Source organism: Lichenostomus cassidix, chromosome 4, assembly GCF_008360975.1.
Source record: "Lichenostomus cassidix isolate B80296 chromosome 4, HeHo_3.0, whole genome shotgun sequence".
Classification (NCBI taxonomy): domain Eukaryota; kingdom Metazoa; phylum Chordata; class Aves; order Passeriformes; family Meliphagidae; genus Lichenostomus; species Lichenostomus cassidix.
In genome coordinates, this window is record NC_139484.1 from 21,080,467 (window position 1) to 21,103,495 (window position 23,029).

A 23,029-nucleotide genomic window follows, 5' to 3' on the forward strand; every position below is an offset into this window, starting at 1 on the left:
CATGTTTTAAACACAGGGGAAGAAAAGAAAACCACCATTACACCAGTGTGTCATCCTGTAGCCACACTACATATTTATTGAAATGTCTGTGTCTAAAGCTTTTTTTTGTCTTTTCCCCTCTAAAATTGTTGTACAGTGGTCTTTTTGATATTGCCTCTGAATAAAGTATATATTTGGATTAGCTTTCTTTCCAGTATCTACACAGTGTTAATACAGATTTCATCTCCAGATACACAGTATATTCCAACACAGAAACACAATTAAACTACACTATGACAAAAGTCAGAATTTTTATGGTCAACTTTTAAACAGAAAATTAAGAGAGTACTCTTGAGACAAATGAATACGACAGTTCAGTACTACTAGTGGAAAATACATTGATTTTTTAATAGATAAAGAAGAAAGTGCATCACCTTTGCTCATTCAAGAAAGAGTAGGTGTTTACATGAGTAATGAGAAAGTCCACATTTCATGAGCTGGAATAAAATACTGCAAGGGCTATAAATCTTCATGCTCCAGTATATAAAATAGGTGTAAATTCTGGGGATTAGGAAGACATAACTCTCCAATGCAACATTCTTTGATTTCCCTGCTATGTTTCTCTAAAGTATTAGTTTCAAGATACATCTCAAACTCAGAGATAAGAAAGGGAGATGTTTACTGAGTTTGCCTTCTTGCACTGTAAAAAATCTTTGACTAACATTTTTCATAATATCCAGCATGTTCTCGCTTTCCTGTACCACAAATGAACTGCAACAACAGCGAAGCCAAGGACTACTCCAAAATCAAGGAATCCAGCGTTGAATTACTTCCTTTATATGATCATTTGTTTACATGAGAGTTTGCTTATATGAGACTTCAGCAGGACTGGGATTGCAGTCAGAATATGTGATGGAGTCCATTGGAATGGTAACTGTGGCAATGTGACTAAGCCCACTACAGCTAAGCAGGAGAGAAGTAAAAGATTTTGTATTGCTTGGATGAGTAATTATGAAATTATCATCTCATATGCTCAGGTAGGGGAAGAAGCCTTGACACACTTTGTTTTCCAGAAAATCAGTTTAATAAAAGTTAGAGGTAACAGGGTACTCCCCTCATACCATTCCACCAAGAAACAGAATAGAAGAAAAAGAATATTGCCTACTTACAAGAAGCAATCCTCATTATAGAATGCTGATATTCTGAAAATCCAGAGTATTGTCCTGATCCTGTCCTTCCTCCAAGATGTGTCTCTTACTTAAACCAATTATTGCACAGATATCAATGGAAAAATCTGTGTCAATCAGCTCAATTTCTGTGTCCTCTTCACTGTTCAGGCAGATATTGGAAAAGTACCATTGGCTGGAATATCCTAACACTATGTATCCCTGACATGCCTGCTGCAATTATGCAGATCAGTTTTACTGAAACAATTCTGGCCTACATTGAAATCAATGTGGACATATTATAGCACGAGCACATATGTCTCAAAAATGTAGTAATCCTATGTCAGAGGAATCACAGGATCAATATTTATTACTGCAGGGGATGTAGCAGGCTGTATACCTGAGGAGCTTGATACATACAAAAATATCTCTGTGGGAGCTTACCCTGCTGAGTCAAACTGAAAACCTTTACTATTCTCTCAACATGCAGACCTTTGGGATCTGCCTCCTTTCAGAAAATTTCCTCTCCTGTAGCTGATTACATATTTAGCTGTTCTAGGGATGTATTTTCTAGGCTTTGGGAAAACAGTTTCCACTAACTAAACACTGCATGAGAACTCTCATGTACAGCCATTCCCACTTTGCAGTTTTTTTGCCACAGGGATGGGATTTCATAAACACTGCTCTGTATGCAAATAAAACAATCAAGTAAAATAATATGGAAAATGTATTACATAAAGAATAATTAGATGTCACAAGAAAAGTAGCGCTTTCTAACTAAGCCAACCTGACACATTTCTTACAAAGATCCACTTGCTAATAGTAGATTACTTTTTTCCTTGTTGAGTCTCAAAACTGAATACTGATAGGTAATTTAATATTTTGCTTATGTCTTAGTTCAAGTGAGGTTACTTTGAGTTGCCATTAACCAAGAACTGGTTAACAGTTCCAGGCGTGTTAGCTACAATTTGTTACAGTGGATACCAAGATGGAAAATGGAAAGGAGTGACCAACCCAAATTAACAAACAATACAATTCAAGAACAATTTTGAGCTCACCAGGGAGCTGAGAATCTATTCCAAATGCCACTTTAACTGTGTGTTGTATAAATACTTCAATTTTTTTTTTAAACTATGCTCTGCAAGCCCATGGCAACATAGGCTGCATAACAATTTCACAGAACACTAAAAATGAAACTTCATAATGTTTAGTCCTACAAGTTTGATGATGAGCAGTGACATGTAAGAAATTTTCAGAGTTAACTATTTTTCAATACCCAAACACTGCAAATTCAGAGAAACCTTTTCTAAATAGTGTAATGCAAAAGTTAAAGAAATTGAAAGTTGAAAATTCCAATTTCAGTGACTTGGTACTTACAGTTTGTTCTTGACATGTTTTTTATTATCTTGTCCTTCTCTCTGAGATCCTTTCTTATTGTTGACTTATTGTTGCCAATAAGCAGGATGAATTAACTTACTCTGAACTCTTGACTGCTTCCACTCCTTCAGATTTTGCTGTTATCCAGGCCTAAAACTGGCCTTAGGTATTACTGCCCTATAAAAAAAGTTCCAATGTGAACATACTTTGAATTGTTCAGGTAGTTACTGAACATAAATTGATCAAAATGTGACTGCTTTAGGGCATGTGATTATAGAAAAATTTAGAAGGGAAAAACAAGTCAAAATTGCATTGAAATGAGTTTTCCATCTTTAGGAAAGGCTTTCTAACAATTTTCCACAAAGCCTCTTCAGAATCATAATAAATAAAGAGATGAATGCTTCTGTTTCACACCAAGGAAGGGAAAGGTTTTATGCAGCCTTTATACTAAACTAAGAGTAGTAGCAACATTTTAAACATTTAGATGTACATAGTACAGAAGATTTTGATGTCTGATTTGCAATGGATTTGTTTCAGAGCTGTCACACTACAGATATAAACAGATACAGCCAAAGTAATTTTATTCTAGATTCAGTATTTTTAATCCCACTACACAGACAAAAAGCTCAGCCTAGAGAGCCCAAACTTTGCTCAGCAGCACAGCAAACATCATGACATGTAACGGCAATTCATGGTTACAGGTACCCCAATGAATCCATTTAGAATTAGATCAAGTGTAGCTTTGGCAGTCATGATTCATTTTATGAATTTTACGAAAAGAACAAAGGTCCAGAACACAAAACGTCTTCTGGACTCCAATTAAAAAATTATCCTTAAAGAGAAATCTAACACAAACTAGCTTCTTGTCCCAAAACTGCATTCTTACAAAAAAAAAGGAAAGAAAACCCAAACATAAAGCATTAGTTTTTATCTCTGGAGTTGCATGAGTGCTGCATTGGAAATTTCACTAATGTAAACACTGCTTAGAAGAAGTCCTTTCAAGTCAAACTTGAAGTGTATTAACAAAGCAATGAGTGGAATTTACAGTCTGGGGTTTTACAGTTCTTCCTGTATTGTTCATGATCTGGAATAGCTAGAGAATATATGTTTTAGGACAATCAGCCCGACACCTTTCAGAAACATTACTTTAAAAAAAAAACCCAAAGGGATCTAGAAGATGAAGGATTTGCTATAAACAAGTAAGTAAATCAATTTAATTTTGTAATAACATCATGGAACAGATTAAAGCTTAAAAAGATACAGACAGAAGATAAATGGCATCAATTTGTGAGAAAGGAAAAGAACACATCTAAAGATGCTAATCAGAAGCTACTCTCAAATGGGAAAATGGAATCATGGAAACAGACCTCCAGGTGACTGTGATCAGCAAATAAGTGATGTGTTTGCAACTGAAATATGGCATCAAGAAAGAGAAATGTGGTTTGGGATTAATACATAGAGACATTAAGTGTCACAAGGTAGGGATTTAATGTGACTGTAGTGTGATTATATGTGAATTAATTTCATTTAGACTGCACAAGGGTGATTAAAAACATTCAGTTTTGGTAGCACAGAGTTTAGGGAGTGAACAAGCCCGTTTCTTGAGAGGTCCTTACTAAGCAAAAGTAATTGTTTAGGAAATTGTAGAGGAAAAAATTAATCCTATAAAAATAGATCAGTTTAAAACTCTCCGTGTAAAATTAACACATTCGTGACCAGCTCTGTTGTGTGTATGTATGAGCAGTCTCTCTTTGTGCTAATGATTAAAAGGATCTAAAAACCTAAAGCAGCTGTTGTAAGTCAGACCTTCCTGTCACCCACGAGGATCCATAGCAGGACCTAGGGAAGGCTGTAAGGACAGTGTAAGTATACAACAACACTTCCCTGGTAGATGCCCAAGCCTTCACGAAACTGAGGTGAGAATCAGTACATTTGGGGTAAATGATGGGTATTCCTCCACGAATTTATCTTTTGAGACTATGTAATTATGTTCTCTTTATTCTAGCAAAGCTCACACTGAATGGAGTTAACTGCTGGCTTACATGCTAAACTGTATTCTTGGATGTCGGTGGAGGCTTTGCTTGAGAAAGCAGGGTAAGGACCAGAAAATTAAAGGTGAGTTGATGTCTTTTTTCAGATAGTGTCAATGTCTTTCAGAACTGAGTTAACCATTTGACTCAAATTTTTTTTCTGAATGATGTGAAAGCAGCTTCCAGCCAAATCCACAGGAGTGCTCACATGCACCTGGGAATGCTGGCTCAGAAAACAGGACCAAGCTTGTGGTAATGATCCCCTGCTGTATAAGTGATCTATGTGTATTGATGTATAAACACTCTATAAATTAACTGAAACAATCAGGTTCAGTGTTCCTGCCCACAACAGGAATAGCAGCTGTAGCACTGACTAGGAGTCTGAGATGACTAATGTGGGTCTTTTTGCTGTAGTTCTTTCTTCATCACCTCCTGTACATCTCTTCTTCTGTGTCTAAACACTTTGTAGCCGTAAATATTTTCATGTGGTTGTAGGTAAATACAAGTATGGCTTAATGTCTGGCAAAATCAAAGAACCTTGCATTAGAATAAGCACATCTAATTTAGAAAGCAGTGTTAGGAATCATATTGGTGGTAAGAGAGAAGCAAAATGCTAAACCAGTGTAAGACACAGAACTGCATTTCTTGTACTTGTAAAAAATCCAAGGAAAAGTATTGCTGGGTTCATTCAGAGGCTAGCTTCTATATTGTACACATTTTGGAATCCTGTAGTGAAATCTCTCTTTGGGAATTGCACTAGTCTTCTGTCCAGCACTCAAAGTTTATTAAAGTTTTGTGGGAAAAAAGCTGTTTGGCAGCATCCCAGTCCATAAGGGTCTGAGAATGATGTGCCAGAAAGACTCAGGAGGCCTAAAAAGCCACTTTAAAATATGGAAAAGCTGCTTTTTTTTTTTTTTTCCAGGGGCCCAGTTCAGGGGGTTTCAGTCTGTTTCATGGATTTTTCTAGGCTGGAGCACAGAAAAAAAGCCTCTAATATAATCGTGTTTAAGCAAAAATGCTGCTTTAGAACAAAATTACATGGGTTTATGGTTTTTCCTGATTATTGAAAAACTGGGATTTTTTCCCCACTAATAGTTTTCTATCTATCTATCTATCTGTAGATATTTAGAAATGTAGTTAGTGTGAAGGCTGTCTTTCAGCCACATCACTGCTTATATTGGCAGGGATTTAAGTCCATTTTATCTCCAACTCTTTGTGTTTCTTTAAACCAACATTTCTCAAAAAGTGAAAACTTTGTCTTTACAATTTTGTGCCACGATGACTGCCTCGTCATAGACACAAGCTGTTATAAATATGTTTGCTAAACATATCCCTGCAAGGACAAAAGCAAAATCATGCATGTATTCTGGAAAGAAAAGCCTATTTATTTATTTTCCTCCATTTTAGCTGTCTTTTCAGTCACTTAACAGACCGCATCTCAGTGCATTTGAGTTTAAACCAATATAAGATTCCTTTTTAATTAAACAACTTTAATTAAGTTGTTTTAAAGTATTGAGGGAGACGTTGACTTGGTAGGAGTAGCAGTTTTGAGAAATCAGAGCAGAAATGCATAATTTTTAGGTAATGGCTACTATACAGGAACCTTCTCAAATAAAAATCTGCCATCAGTTCTTGGAGCCCAATTCTAATTTCATTAATATCACAAGAACTTTTCCCTTTGACTTCTGGAGAAAAAGGTCAGGCTCAGACTGTGTTTCTTATCTGTTCATTTTAAGGACCAACCACAAGTCTGGGGAGAAACAGAGAAACAAAGCAAGAGAGAAAGGGAGGAAGAGTCTGTTCCTTCTATCATATTTGACAGTTCCCTATGAACCTGGGACAGATCTAGAAGAAGACAAAGCACTGCACAGCCAAGTACCACACCATCTGATTTTCATCTTCCCAGCCTGCATAATTGAATCCAGAGTTTAGGGTATTTATGCAGTGCATGGAGGAAATTTTTTGCATTTGGTGCACCCACAAAGTCATCATGTGGTACAGAGAGCAGACTAATACAAGGAGGCACTCACTGAAGAGCACTGCATTCCAGTCCCTGCTCCTACAACTGTTTTTGTACTTCTCCAGAACTGAATATTTCTGTACTTTCTGTAAAATTTCACAATAGTTCCTCTTTTTCACCAATGTGTCATAACTGCAAGACTTAAATGCTGGCAGTGAATAGTGAGTATTTTCTTTGGAAAGTGGCATTGGAGAGAATCCTTCCTAGGTTCCTATGTCTTCTGCCTGCTGACTAAAACATGGTCCAAAGGAGAGGGTGAATCCTTTGAGGACAAGGGAATTGAACCTGGATCTCATCCATATTTCTGTCTGTACTAAGCACTGAGCTACAGCCTGAAGGGAAACATTTTTCCACTGTGGGGCCAGCATTTTCAGAGCTCACCTACTGGACTGAACTCTCTAGGGAGACATGCAGAGGAATGCCTCATTTCTGGACACCTACTGAGTTAATGACAAGGCTGCTCAGTCTTATTAGGGCTTAAGTACCTTTGAGAGCATGAATGAGCACTGCTGGAGTACATAATGCACCTCATAATAAAAAATGCCTGTGCTTCCACTCAACCTTATGAACCTCCAGGCTTTCATGGCAAATGGGTAAACATTTTTAGGACTGCAATTTTGAACCAGGGCATCTAAATTCCACCTGACTTGAGCATCAGTTGTTTATGTCCTTTTCTGGGCCTCATCCCAGATTAGAATCCACAGCTCACAAATAATCATAATATCTGCATAATGCTGATTTTCAGAAATATTAAGTAATTAATCTTTATATTGCCCCTGGACAAATATTTCCATTTTACATACACAAAAAACAGTGATAAATTGCCATAGGCTACAACAGAGTCAGTACCAGAATGAGAATGGAGGAATTCCTGGCTCCCAGACTAGAACTTAGTTCACGGCTCCCAGAAGAAAGGAGGAAAAATCTTACTCTTCAGAAGGAAGAGCTGTGATGTTGACATGTTTTAATTGACCAAGAACGTTTTCTTTTAAAGTGGTTGATATTGTAGATTGGGGATTTTTCAAAGTATACATAACACTTTGCAGTGCTACCTTTCCGTTCTGGTAGATTATTAGCAACACTGATGGGTAAAGAATTGAGAAAACATGACCAAAACTTACCTTTAGTAAAACTCAGGTTTTGTCTCGTGTTAGAGGGGAATGACTAAGAAAACCATGCTTAGTATTATGCCAGCCTGATGCATCAGATAGACCACCACTCAAATTGAAGCTTATTGGATCACTTAATGACTACTGCTGACAGCACTGTCTGTACTACACTGACATTGAAGTATTTTAAGGATCCTTAACATTTTATGCTCCTGCTATGTTTTTTAAGATGGAAAATCCAGAATAAAAACAAAATCTAGGAGGATTCTTTCTCCCTTTGTTGCTGAAGGAATTTTACAGTTCTGGTGCCTGCATGAACTGTTGCTGGTGTGAAAGGACTGCCAGCTACCAAGTCCTTCGTATCACATTCTGGGTTTGAACAGTTCAAACAGACCATTTCCTAAGTTCTCTTGCACAGCTTATCAGTCTACTTTCTACATACACAATTTAAGGGTATGTTTGCCACTACAAAGTTGCAAGTGCTGGAAAATTCTAACACAGGAAATCATTTCCAGGCTAAAGTATGAAATATGTCAGTATTATTGAAATTAAAAACTGCAAAACTTAGCAACCATGTGTCAAATATTTCCATCATAACAGTTTTCAGAGTTCTACATCTTGATAAACATTGTTTTAAACAATATATCAGTATAAATCCACAAATCAATATATCAGTATAAATCCACAAATCTTAGCTGACCACTGTTTAATACATGTTTACATTCAACACAGGCAAACAGACCAAAACTACAAATAATTCATCATAGAGCACTTTTTTTTTTCTTGTGTAAAGGTGTTAAAGGTTACATATATTGCCCATGGGATATACACAGGAGGTCTTAGCACAGAGACCACACGTTCCAACAAAAATTTCCAGCTATAGAAGTTCTAATGTTAGATATTCAATAAATTGAATGTGGTCATGGCTGTGACACCCCTTCAGGAAATTCTCACTCCAAGTATGCCAGCCGAGGATAGTTGCATGATAGGAAAATTTGGCTATAATTCAACCACCACATGCCTTTTCTTACAAAACTTTATCTTTTGTACTTCTTCTCTGAAATCTCCAAATGATGGGAATGCTACAGAGGTCATGTTTACATCACACTTGAGATTTTTGAAACTGCAATTTCTCAAATACCAGGGCTTCAATTTTAGGCCAAGAGCACATCCTAGTGGGTACTCACACTATTCCATGGCATTCACACTACACCTCACTCACAGCTGCATAAATTCTCTTCTGGTATCCTTCAGCGCATGCACTTTTCTTCTTTCCCTATATGAAACAACAAAGAATGAAGTTAGGAATTTGGAAGCATGTGCCAATTAGTAGAACTGAGATAATTCAGGAACACAGGAGATTCCACAACTTGATCCATACACCTTTGAAGCAAAAATGTGCTTCTGAATATGGCTAATTTTAACCAATTTCAGTCAGAACATACAATGAATGGTAGTATAGTTTGTTCTTTTGTTTTCATTTGCCAATGGGAAAAAACTTCAGTTTCATCTGGGCAGCTTTACCTGGGAAATATGAGCAAAGGGCTACGCATGTTACTAAATACTTTGCCAATCAATAAAACTATGTATTTACTGATAAAAAATGCACAGACTACAGCATTTTAATGAGCAGGTTTGCCAGTCAAGCATGCAGCACAATCAGAGAGCTGTCTGTTGAAGAAGACAAAAATAAAGAGCAAATGGAAAGAAAATGCTGTTTAACTCTGTCACATTTTATAATAACCCCATTTAGAGATTTTTAAATGACATCATATGTGGAGGGTTGTGAAATATGGGATACCCACATGGAAAATCTTCAAGTTATTTTTTCCCAGGTAAGTTCACAATTTTGCCTAGCAGCAAAACCTTTCAGTGTATTTCTCACTCTCTGCTACTGTCATATTCATAACATATGTATTTTCCATAGGAAAGATGAGATGATGTGTGTCTCTTAAAGGTGCAAGCCTGTGCATGGAGTGCTGTATCCTTAACAGGCTCCATTAGCTGAACTTTTGGTGAAAGGAAGGCTGGGTTGATATCTGTAAGAAGCATCTAAGAACTCTGGGATTCTCTAGTTTGGAGAAACAGAGACTGCAGGGTGACTCCTTACTCTCTAAAGCTTCCTGAGGAGGGGAAGTAGAAAGGGAGGTGCTGATTTACTCTCCCTGGTATCCAGCGATAGGACAGCTGGGAATGGTTCAAGGCTGCATCAGGGCAGGCTTAGACTGGACATCAGGAAGCATTTATTTACTGAGAGAGTAGTGAATTACTGGAACAGGATTCCTGGTGAGCTGGTTAATGCCTCAGGCTTGCCAATGTTTCAGAGGTTTCTGGACAAGGCCTGCCTTTAATAACATACTTTAACTTTTGGTCGGCCCTGAAGTTGTCAGGGAGATGATTGTTGTAGTTCCCTTCCAACTGAAATAATCCTATTCTATTCTATTCTATTCTATCCTATTTCGTTCTATTCTATTCTGTTCTACCATTTGCCTGCTGAATACCTGTAGTAATCAGAAGGAAGCACGCTTTTGCAGGAGAACCTGATTCCATGAAGGAAGAAAGGTAGTGACCCTTCCATACTTGGGTTTCCCTTCTTAAATCAGCTTCAGTTGTTCCAGGGCAACTCTATTGCCTGATAATTTTTTGGTATTTTGTTCATGGTTGAAGTGTTTAAAATAATATGAGAGAAACACACCTTCTGCTACTAACATGTGGCTTTTCCAAAGGCTCAAAAATCAGGACTCAGTCAAAAGGATCCCCATTTTGCAGTTCATGGTCTTCTGCTGCCTGACTCATGTTCCATACGTTACTGCCAGTGCTAATGTCTTAATTTGGCTGGGAGGAAAACCTGCCCAGAAATAGTCCCTGTGCCCCACCTACAGGCGAATCCATCATTCCCTGTGATCCTGAAGAACATGGTCAGGTCTCATATATTCTCTCCTGAGAAGGGGAGTAAAAGAGAGAGGCTCCAGCAGTCTCAACTTTGTTAGCAACCCCAGCTGGGTACATATACTGCGTTTTAAAGCTGTACCTGCAAGGTAAGAGATAACAGAGGGGCTTTTAATCAGTTCCCAAACATTTTCTACATGAGCATTGACAGTGGCTGTAACAGCAGGTACAACCTAAGCAACAGTACTGCCTACTTCTCTACCAGCCCAGATTATTTTCTGGAATAATTTACATGACAGAGTTCAGGAATCTTTGCTGTAAAGAGAGACTGTTACATTCCTTAATATATATATTTGGAGGCATCATGCATAAAATAAGTGAACAAAATTCTTTCCAAGCAAAGATAGAAGTCTATTAACGCCTTTTACTGGAAAGGTTGGTGCTGTGAGTGGAAAGTGAACAAATCAAGTGTTTGCTGTTGGATGTGATATCAAAGAGCTGACAGTAAGACCACTGTCAGTCAGGGGAAATCTGTGATTTTTCCCTGTATGAGAATTTGAATTTAATCTTTACTGTCCACCTTACAGGGAAATTATGATCACACAAGAGGTACAGCCCAGTTATCACCATGCACCTGCACTTGCATAAAACAAAGTAAGAACAAAAAATGATGAAATCTATGAAACAAATGGCATATAAATAAAAATATAATTCATGAATAATAAATGCCACATAGTTTTCCAACCACAATTATAAAGTAGACTATTTTCTTTGCCATTTTAATTTAGTAAATTATTTATAGGGTTCCATATGCTAAGGAATAATCCCAGTTTATTATGTCTCAACATAACTCTTTTAAATAAATTTGAAATTCATGAGAGCAGAACGTACATAATGATTGGCATCAACAATAATTCACATCGGTCTTTCCAGTAGCAGAGAATGCTGCCACTACTACTGTTATCTCCAAGTTCTGGGGAGTAGCTTTGTTACTCTTTCCTCTAGTATTAGAAGCCTTAATAGTCAGTGAAGATGAACTTTATCTGTTTGTTTTTTACCAATATTTCACAAGTAGCTTCTTGCTGGAAACAAGGACGATTATCTGCGTTCTGGAGATGGAATTAGTGCCACACAGTGCCGCTAGTTCACTGACAGCCCATCCAACACTTGGGAAACTGACCCGTGCTCTGACATGTCAATTGCAACTTTCCCACAGGAAAAGGAGATCCTGTCCCTTAATACCTCTTCTTTCATAGGGTTTATTCCAGCACACGTTTTAGCGATGCCTCAAAGTTAAATCTGCATTTGCCTCCTTCCAGAGAGAAGGATTTGGAGCTGCAGTTCCTTGGCCATTTGGCACTCTTTCCACCTGCGGCCCTAATTTAGTTCCTCTCACCCGAGGGCCTCTGCTTTGCCAGGGACTGCTACGGGCTTAGCTGGCAATTTAGCAGCTTTTACACGGCACTTCCAGATCATACAAATAAACGTTCAACAAACAGGTGGAGTTTAACACGTATTTCGCATTGTTTTGTATTAGCGGCGTGCCCGCTTGGAGTCTTCAAGTCTCAACTATGTCGCAACCCGCTGCAGGCACAGTGAGGTGCGGCTCTGCAGCAGATTGCTCACCCCGGGCTGCTCCCGGGGCAGGCCTGTGAGGGCAGCGGCTTTGCTCAGCACTGAGGTTAGAGCAGCTGCCGCTGCTTTAGGCGGCATTCCCGCCATTCCCGCCATTCCCGCCCATTCCCTGAGGCGAGCTCCCTCAGCCCGGGGAGCGCGCCCCTCAGCGCGGGACACACCACTGCCGGCGGCGGGGGGAGCGCCTGGAACGCACCAACCCTCCGGAGCGGGGGGGGCACGGCCGCGCGGCTCCCTCCGCTGCCCCTGGCGGGCGGGGCGGCGGTGATGGGCAGCGCGAGGAGCCAATCAGCGAGGCCGCCGGGCGGCGCGGCCGGAAGGGGTGCGGGCGGAAGCGCCGCGGGGGCAGAGCGGGGCAGGGCAGGGCTGGGAGCGCCGGGGCGGGACGGGACCGGGGCGGGACACGGAGCCCAGCCGGGATACCGAGCCCAGCCGGGATACCGAGCCCAGGCGGCCGCCCCGCCGGTGATGCGCGCCCCGCGGGGGCTGCCGGCCCGCTGAGGTCGGTGCGAGGAGCGCTGGCGGCGGCGCCGCGGCCATGCCGTGCACCTGCGGGAACTGGCGGCGATGGATCCGGCCGCTCGTGGTGCTGCTCTACATCGTGGGGCTGCTGGTGGTGGTGCCGCTCTGCGTGTGGGAGCTGCAGAAGCTGGAGGTGAGCGGGGCGGCCCGGGCAGGGAGCCGGCGGGGAAATGTGTCTCATCAGCGTGCTGAAGTACAGAGCGGGTGCCGAGGGGATGGAGCTGGCTCTGCTCGCTGGGGCCAGCGACGGGACAAGAGACAGCGGCAGGAACTGTGACATAGGGAGTTCCACCTGAACATGGGGAAGAACTTCTTTATTGTGCAGTGACCACACACTGGGACAGACTGACCTGAGAGGGTGTGGGGTTCCTCCCGCTGGAGACATTCAAGGGCCGTGTGGACCCAATCCTGTGCCGTGTGCTCTGGGATAGCCCTGCCGGGGCAGGGAGGTTGGGCCAGATGACCCACTGTGGTCCTTTCCAGCCTGACCCAGAATGCAGAGGCTGGAGGAGTGCTATGGTGCTGCTGGGCAGGTTTGTCCTGCTGCTAAAGGCCCAGCGAAGTGCAATGGAACAGGGCAGTGTTTCTTTCTGTTTCCATAATCGTTTGTGCTTGAACAGTTGGCACAATTCTGAAGAAATCTGAGTCAGTCAAAAGTCACAGAGTGACAGAACGGGTCAGGTTGGAAGGGAACACGGTGGGTCATCTGGTCCAGCCTCACTGCTCCAGCAGGGCCATCCCAGAGCACATGGCATAGCATTGAATCCAGACGGTTCTTGAATATCTTAGGCTCCATACCCTCTCTGGACAATCTCTTCTTGTGTTTGGTCACTGCACAGTAAAGTTCTTTCTCATATTCAGGTGGAACTTCCTGGCCATCAGTTTCTGCCCATTTCCTCTTGCCCTATTGCTGGGTACCACCAGGAAGAGCCTGGCTCTCTCTGTGAGTTCATCCCAGAACTTAGGTTTTGAAACTTAGTAGTAATGCTGATGTTCATAAAAGTATTTCTGTCTGATCAGAGAAAATTTAGTGGAACATCTCTATGAATAGAGAAGCTCCTCTTTATGCCGGTAGTACCATACTAGCTGTGTGTGAACTACACACACACATTCCTTCTCTAACAAAAGAAGTAAAATTTTAACCTTAAAATATACGTATTGTTCAATGTGATGCAGGTCTATGCCCCTGAGGTAAGCTTTTTCAGGGTATAATTTTCAGGACTTAATTATAGTAAGATCTGTCTTGAATGTGTTTAAAATTGTCAGGTTTGAAATCCTGCTCTGATGCAAAATCCATGCTCAGCATAATGGGTGTTGATATCAAAGTCTATACCATTAAGTATGATACTTGTAGAGAAACTAATCAGAAGCAAAACTGGAAAGCAACAGAAGGCATGGGATGTTGATGTGAGGTAGAGGATTAGAGAAGAGATTCTCATCAAAAGAAACTGAGAAGAGTCTGCTGTGTTTCTCAGGTTTCAGTAATTAGGATTATTGTTTTTCAGAAAGCTTTGGTTTAAAATTTCAGCCCAATGCAGACATTGTGGTTTTATGTATATATGTGTATATCTGTTTCAGTTGGTTAAATGAAACTAATTGATTACTAGTTGGAACTTGATTTTAAAGCTAAAAGGTCTTTAAATCCATAAGCTTTCAGGAACTTCATAATGCAGTGCTGAATTGAAACAAGTTCCAGACCTAGAGCAAGGAATCTATTGGGATTTTCAGTAAATTAAATACTGGTCATTACTCTGTTTTTGTAGAATGTTTTGTGTCCTTGAAATACTTTAAAGCATTAAGACTGAAACTTTGATCTTGCAAGGTTGGAATTCATACCAAGGCATGGTTTATCGCTGGGATATTTCTGCTAATGACTATACCAATATCTCTCTGGGGGATACTCCAACACTTAGTCCATTATACCCAACCTGAATTACAGAAACCAATAATAAGGTAATATTTCACATTTTACTTACGCTACAAATGTTGGATTTAATTCAGATTAAAAATTTTTCCAGCAATATAAAATGTTCTTTTTTTTATTGTAACAGGATTCTGTGGATGGTGCCGATTTACAGTTTAGACAGTGTAAGTGTTCTCTTACTGTTAACAGCTCAATCAAATTCTGTTTGCTGTGGGAGTGAGGGAAAACAGTGTCACAGCAGAAACTGTGCTGCATGGAGAGTGGTAGTCCTAGAAACTTCTGGGCAGTCCTGTTTATGCAGCGTGTCAGAAGCATAGCTCTAGTCATAGTACATTCTTCTTGTGGAGGTTTGGGGTTGCTTTTGCTAACCATTTTTTACCCTGTCCTTGAGTATCCTTTATGACAGATGTGGAAGGGGATATGACCAGAACCTGCTTTTGGTCCTTCCATCTTAATAGCAGAAGTGGGAACCAGAGTGATCCAAGAACTGACTCAGAATTCAGTGCTGTGCCTTTCTTACCAAAGTTAGGCTTCCTACTAGAATTCTTCACCAGGTTATGCTTAGTGATAAAGTTACTTCTCCTTTGCACAATTCAACAGCAGTGTGATACTCAGAAACTGAGAGCTCTGACAGCTGATCCATAACCACAGTTTCACTTAAAAAAAAAAATGCCTTTTTGGTTTGATGCTGTGGCTTAGAGAGTTGTCTACCCCAAGTGCAGTCTGAAGTTGTGTGTGTGTTTTTACAGAACTTTACTTTGTAGCTGTAGCAGGGATTTTGCAGTAGCACAACACTCCCAGCCCTGTTTGATCAGTGCCTGCAGTCTCATGAGCTTGCTCAACCAGTGCTGTCGTTGGAATCCCTTTTGTCTTTCTTGCACGTAACCTTTTGTGTACCTCTCTTCTTGCAGTGGATAGCTTTGAAATACCCCAAGATTGCAATATATGTGGATACATGTCGAGAATGCTATGAAGCTTATGTCATCTATAACTTTATGGTTTTTCTTTCAAATTACTTAACCAACCGGTACCCAAACCTCGTGTTAATAATAGAAGCGAAAGATCAGCAGAGGCATCTGCCCCCTCTCTGTTGCTGTCCGTCGTGGGCTATGGGAGAGTGAGTATTTGATGACATCTTTAAGCTTTAGGCTGTGTAGGCTGATAGAAACATCTTGTTCTTGTATTTAGCAGCATAGCTTTTGCTGCTTGACAGAGTTGGTTTATGGTTTGTACCTGTTTGATTAGCTATAAACCTCTACTGAAAGCAGCTGTGGACATGTTATCATCAAGCTGTAAAACACCCTGTGAATTGGACTTACTATTAACATGCAATGATTGACTCAGAGGGTGCTGAAGGAAACCTCTTTATTTTTGAAAAATATTTTAGAAATGTCTTCTGGAATTTCCTTCTTTTGCTATCATAAAATATTTGCCACAAACCTCATGTGGAAATGGGAGTAGACCAGGTAGCCTGTTGTTTTTACTTCAGGTGAAGGATGAAAAGACTAATGCACCTAAACTGCTTATTTCTGTATACTTAAACTGATGAAATCTCTCTATGTTAGGGGATTTTGATAAAGCTGAGGTGAGGGGAAGGGAAGGTGGGCTTCAGTGCTCACAGCTTCTTTATCCTGTTTGCCATAGTGGGCAAAAGGCTTTGGTGATCTTAACAGGGATTAAACCAATTCTCATTTTAAAGACTCTCACACTTAAATTCATAGTTTTTTGTAAACATTTTCAAATATAGCAAAAATTGCATTCTCTTTGTTTAGCCCAGCCAGATGTTCTTCATGGCTAAAATAAGTGAATCATTGAGTATTTCCTGTAATATGTCTGTAACAAAGTCCAGCTCTTTTGTATATTTCATGTATCCACACTGTGTACTGTAAATCTGAAGTCCTGTATGCTGAAGTTGAAATTACCATGAAAGAAAAATTTGCCTTAGTGAGTCTACTCAGAATAGGAATCTTCCATAAGAAAATTGTGTTTAAATCATTGTACAATTAATTTTGTGTTTCTCTTGCAGAGTTTTATTATTTAGATGTAAACTGGGTGTTTTGCAGTACACTGTTGTCAGACCATTTACTACCATTATTGCTTTGTAAGTACACTGTTAAATAATTAATATTGATCTTCAGGTTGTAATTCTGAGTTACTCTGGAAAGAATTTTCATGCTCTTTGTACTGAATCAAGGCACTTGGAAAGCACATTTATGTTACATGCTAAATGGGTCCCAACAATTTGAATCAACCTATGACTTCTTTATGACTTCTCTGTAGTAAATGACTATTTGCAGAATTGAAATAATAAATACTTAATGCCACCTTCTGAAATCAGTGGGAGAGAATGTGAAGTACTGTTAGGGTGGGAAACACATTTTTATGGTCTCTTAATTTTTAGATTCTTTTTTCCTCCCCCTTTTTTTTATCGACTTCAGCAATAGGTTTCCTTTAACTTTTAACATTTTTTTAAGCTTTTGATGTGACAAGCTTCACTGTGTGCCTTCCTACATATCATATAGCTTGTGGTTGTAAAGGAATAGTAGGCAGTTATGCATGCTGATGCTGAAAGCTTAATTTCATGAGGTTTGCATTGATGGGCACTACTGTTAATTCCGTGGGGCTGCAGAAAAAGTAGCTACTCATAGTGAATACCCATATAAATATTTCTGTATTACATATATATACACATATATGCTGTTGGAAACGGATTCTTGTGCAGGCCTCAGAAAAGGTTTTGAATTCCAAGTGTTGATTGATGTAGTGAAGATGTAGCATTTCAGGGAGGTGATCTGTTACTACCTACTGATTAACTCTAAAAATTCTTCCAGAATTTGTGAATTAGTGGGGGTGTATGATGAAGGAAACTTCAGCTTCAACAATGCATGGACTTACCTGGTTATACTTAACAACATGTCACAACTAGTGAGTATCAGGAGTACATCTTTCTGTTCTTTGAAGTCATCATGTTGATATTATGTGAATGTTCCATGTGAACGGTTGGCAGTGATTGTGTTAATGTCTGGTAATTCTTACAGGCAGAATATTTTCCATTGTATGTCAAAATTGCTGTCTGTTGAATATTATGTATGAAAAGCCCTGGAAAACCAGATAATCTAAAAGTTTTATTATTTTTACTATGAAGCTCCATCAAGCAAGCACCTTTGTACCCCAAATTATTTGATGGGCGAAGTATAGCCCAGGCATTAGAGCTGCAGACTTGCCCCTGTCTAGAAGAGATGACTCCACTTGCCCCCTTAGCTTCCTCCCAGCACACATACAAAGAATCAGTATGTTAAAAATTCTGTGTTAAAAGCTGGTGATAACATTCACAGGGAAAAAAAAAAATAAAATGGTGTGTGCAGTGCTGAGATTCTGGCCTGCCCAACACATTTTCTTGTTGGGTCAGCTGTCAGATAACGTCAGGGTAAGATGTCGGCCCCTAAAATTGAAAGTTCCATTTTGGAGGTCATGGATTGTTTTTACTTCTTTTGGCAAGAGCAGCAGAAGTCCAAACAGCATGACAACTGGGATCATTCGGAAATTCTGTCCTCCTCTTACTGCCACCCCTGCATTTGATGGGTGACTGTCACAGAAGGAGCTGTAATTGCTTTCTGTTGTGACAGCAGTGCCAGCAGCAGCATGAACTTCTGTGTCCTGGTTGAAATGATTGAAATTTCAGGAATAAAATAAAAAAAAAACCTGATGCTTTAAAACAGAAAGGCAAAGATTCCATAAATCCAAAGTATTTTTTGTTTAATAGATAGCTTTTGAAGTTTGTATCATACTGTGATGCATATTTTAACTGTAGGGATGCAGTTAAAGCAACTCCCTCACAAAATAAACAAGGATTTGAAAGCTTTCATTCATTTTCTTTTCCTTGTCAGTTTGCCATGTATTGTCTGGTGCTGTTTTATAAAGTACTACGTGAGGAACTGAACCCTATCCAGCCTGTTGGCAAGTTCCTTTGTGTGAAGATGGTAGTTTTTGTTTCTTTCTGGTAAGTGATTATCTACTCATTACTTCTTGCTCTCAGGGGGGATCGTAAAAGAACTAAAAAGACTGGATTTTTTACTGAGGTTAGAGGCCTTAAAAATCTACCCATAACCTTAGTGAGCTGCAGTGAGGGGAAGAGGGTACTAATATGTTGGACAGAGCAGTCTGGTTCACTTAAGATTATGTTTTAGACTTGCTGTTTTGTAAGGTCATTCTCAAGAACATAACTTTAGACTATTCACTTAAAAGTTATTTCAAAACTATTTTTTTAAAGTAAAAGAATTACTTTTTCAAAACAAATTCTTGCAATTTAACTAAAAATTGCTATTTAAGCATTGTTCACATTTAGCTGCTAATGAGTGAGTCTGTATGACTATCAGAGCATTACTCTCTGAGCTGCAGCAACATCCTGAAAGAGAAGCAACTTGCTCTAATGACTGGAACAACAGACTTTCTTTGGTTGTTTTTCTGTTGGTTCTGTTGGTCTTTAGGGTCATGGATAAATGCCATCTCTTGTTAAGTTTGTTTCCTCATCTTAAAATCTAAGCATATAAACAGAAAGGTTTTCTCTAAGATTCTTCCTATATATACATATGACCAGATTGCTTGCATATTTTTGGCACTGCTGTTACAATACTTATACTACTAATAATTTATTATCTTTACAGGCAGGCTGTGCTCATTGCATTGCTAGTGAAAGTTGGTGTTATTTCTGAGAAACACACCTGGGAATGGAAGAGTGTGGAAGCTGTGGCTACAGGCTTACAGGTAGGAGCAGATGGTTATTTCTGGGGAGGAATGGTTATATATGAGATGACATAGCTGATCTCAAGCAAATATTGTCATACTCGCTGTAATTAACACAGGTTTGATTAGTATTTATTTATTCTAACTTGGGCTAAGTTTCAGCCAGTTGCCCCTTGTGAGTTCTATGCTCAACACTTCTATATCCATGTATTGGGAAGAAGGAATGTTCCCCAGTTAAATATGTCTGGATAGCCTTGCATTTCTTCTTGCAAGAAGAAATTCATTGTAGAGCTGGTGCTTGTTAAATGTGTTTAAAGCAAGTCCTGTATGTATGGCTCTCTGAAAGCTGCCAGTATCATGGTGGAAAAGTAGCCAATGTCAGTATCACAGGGTAATTGCAGCCTTTGAGTTGTAGAAGAAACCTGGAACTATTTTTCTCCAGATAGGAGTAATTAAATCTTTGTCATTGCAGGATTTTATCATTTGTGTGGAGATGTTTCTGGCTGCTATTGCACATCACTACAGTTTTTCCTATAAACCTTATGTTCAAGAAGCTGAAGAAGGCTCATGCTTTGACTCCTTCCTTGCAATGTGGGATATTTCTGATCTAAGGGCAGATATATCCGAACAGGTTCGAAATGTTGGTAAGTAACAGACAAGATTTGTACAATCTCTCAACAGCATCTGTATTTCCAGCTTCATGTCACTATTGCTCACCTTTATAGTATCCTAAGAACATTCCATTCCCAAATTAGTGACAGCTGCATCCCTAGAGAATTTCATGGTTTATCGGGCACTTTGCTCTGTCCAGTACTCCTGGCCAACTTAGAGTCTAATTTTTGATTTTTCTTTTAAAAGCTTCAGGTGTATCAGGTAAAGAGAGGAATGTACTTTGTTTTTCTCTTAAATGGAAAGACATCCTTTTATTTATTAAAACTAACAATGCCCATGTAAAACTAACAAAAAACATAGACTCATCTTGTAATTTGACTGTTTTAGAGTTTATGTGTTCAAAGACTGGTGTAGCGTTGAAAGAATTAAAAAATGTTTCCATTTGGCATGATTCTAGGAAGGACAGTTTTGGGCCAGCCAAGGAAAATGTTTTTTGCTGAGGATCATGAACAAAATGAGCATACAAGTTTACTGTCTTCATCTACTCAAGACCCAATTTCTGATGCCTCTTCAATGCCATCTTCACCCATGGGTCACTATCAGGGGTTTGGACACACTGTGACCCCACTCACAACACCAACAACAGCCCCTGCAGTTGATGGGATTTTTAACCCTTCTGCTAGTCAGGATGCTGAGGAATCACCTGAACTAGAGAACAACTTACCAGAGAAAGCTTTGGATAAAAGTTAAACTCACCTTTTCTTTGAATGTGTCAAGGAGTTACTACACACTTGCCACACATGTCCTGTTAACATTTACTATTAAGGATGAAAGTTGAGAAGCTTGGGAAAGCTGCTGCGTGGACAGGAAGAGGATGGTATGGCTGTAACTGACATCTGAATTCAGAATCTGTAATGGATGTGAGCATCTGGGAGTACCCCATGGATATGAAACACGCACACTAAAGGTTTCTGCATAAATTTAAGCATCATCTCCTTAAACTGCTAAACGCTTCCACATCATATCAAAATTACACTGAATTTCATTAGTGCAAAAGAAGCATTTGAAAAAATCCTCTGCTTGTATAAAAATGAAGTGCAAGTACTACTAGCAATGGGAAAGCTTAATTTCAGGAATGTAATTTAAGGAGGGCAGTAGCAAAAACCGTTTGTATTAACTTTGCTTGTCTTAATGATGGTCAACTTCCATAATCAATGCTGAATGGAGCATGGGTGAAATGGTAACTTCTGTACAGATGCCACTTTCTTCCCATTCCTATGTAGCTAAATAACATCCCTTCATAAAGATAGTTACTGCAGAGCATCAGTAAAGAACCTCTACAAAGCAAACATTCCCTACAGGCCTTGCTATCAAATTCCATGCTCAGATCATATGGTTGGTGTATCTGTTGTCCTTGAAGCTCATAGTTCCTAAGTCTTTTATATTCAGAAGAGACAGCCAGGATGGTACGTTTTGGATTAATACTTTAACTTGACTATTCTTTTCCATATCCTTCTAGAATAAGAATAATGGTTACTACCTTAAAATACACGGAGGGGAAATGAAGGATATCAAAAAGGAAGTAGAAAACAAAACTGATTTCTTTATTTTGGGCTGCAATAAGTTCTTTAACACTTAAGTTTTTTTTAAGCTGTTAAGGCAGGATATCTTGTGTCTGTAGTAATTTGTATTCTTCAATTTGTGTCTGTGTGTGATTGTATTATGCTTCTAGTATAGCCTGGATTCAAATGCAATAGTTGTTTTTTCCCCCAGAGAAGACCTTTGCTGAGGTAAAACTATGTAGCTAGTCTAATACTGGAGTTACTAGGACTAGATTTCAGCCCACGAAGCAGTACACTTGTATCAAAATCTTATTTTGCAAAAATTGACAGTGTCAGAGGGGTATTGTTTTTATCCCATTATCAGTTTTTTACTATTATTGCATGTTTCCAATCTGATAAGAACAACCAAACCAGTAGAGCACTACTTTTTAAATTACAAGATCTTAAGTTTCTTTTTCAGCATTGTTAGCATTTCCAGGATAAATGTTTAACTTCTGGCTGTCAGTGAATTCATCTTAAGTGCTTTTTTTGCAGTACTAGTGTGATGTAAATATTGCGCCTTACTCACTAGGCTGCATATTTTACGGCTGAGTATGTACTTGCTGTATCTGAAGTTAGTGAGAAAGTGAAAATCATGATTTTCAATTTGCCAACTCATTGCCTTTGTTGTAAATAAGCAATTAAAGATTTTATTTAAACTGTTTACCTTCTATCACTTTGATTTACTGCTACAGTAACTTAAGAGTGTAAATGACACGTGACTACAATTGTCCTCATGGCAGAAGAGGATCTTAAGTAGAACTGCTACAAGAGTTCGTGCTTTCAGTATTTTATGGCTTATACTGTAAAGGGAATTCTTGTTTGGGCTTATGAAGCATCAGAATCTACTCATCCATGCTTGATTCCAGGTGTCACCTTATGCATGGAATAGCTTTGCTCTAAAAGGAAACGACTTGAACAAGTTCACAATGCATTGAGACCTCAGTGCTCACTGTAGCCACCTCCAGAAATCATCTCATTTCCTGCATGTATACAGGTAAAAAGGGACAGGGGTAGAAGTAATATCTGAAGGATCAGGGCTGCTGGAAGCTGAGCTAGCTATTGTGCTCTAGCTCTCCAAAAACCTCATTCTGAAGAATTTTAATGCAGTTATGTCTGTTTGGTGTAAAACTTTTAAGTACAGAGGGAACCTTGAGAAGAAAACAGCTAAGAGTCTTGGTTGCTAAGATATTTTATTATAATTCAGTTATTTTATTTGCACAGTATAAGATTCCTGCTTGTTTGGGTTCTTTTTTCAGGGAGAAAAGTTATTTTTTTTACTTGCAGTAGCTTGTAGGATCATACATCTCCATAAAGACTGCAATGGAATTTTAAAAAAAATAGAAATCCTGCAATGACACCTACCTTGTCTTTTGAAAATCACTATCCCAGTATTCAACAGCATAACCTATCAGGATTATA

The 23,029-nt window shown here is 39.3% G+C and overlaps 1 protein-coding gene and 1 long non-coding RNA gene across 2 annotated transcripts; one reads left to right on the forward strand and one right to left on the reverse strand.

Annotated features, from left to right (window-relative positions):
* Positions 1-2,483: 2,483 nt before the first annotated feature.
* Positions 2,484-12,437, reverse strand: LOC146438005 (uncharacterized). Its single transcript, XR_014852010.1, has 3 exons — positions 12,197-12,437; positions 8,869-8,957; positions 2,484-2,699 (listed from the first exon to the last, which is right to left on the reverse strand). It is a non-coding gene; the product is annotated as an uncharacterized LOC146438005 (long non-coding RNA).
* Positions 12,438-12,592: 155 nt separating this feature from the next.
* TMEM184C (transmembrane protein 184C) lies at positions 12,593-22,271 on the forward strand. The gene is made up of 10 exons (XM_085058211.1): positions 12,593-12,860; positions 14,550-14,680; positions 14,779-14,815; positions 15,563-15,768; positions 16,678-16,752; positions 17,483-17,576; positions 18,539-18,651; positions 19,316-19,415; positions 19,867-20,038; positions 20,464-22,271. Exons 1-10 carry the CDS (start codon positions 12,744-12,746, stop codon positions 20,754-20,756), a joined length of 1,338 nt encoding a protein of 445 aa, XP_084914337.1. The 5' UTR covers positions 12,593-12,743; the 3' UTR covers positions 20,757-22,271.
* Positions 22,272-23,029: the final 758 nt, after the last annotated feature.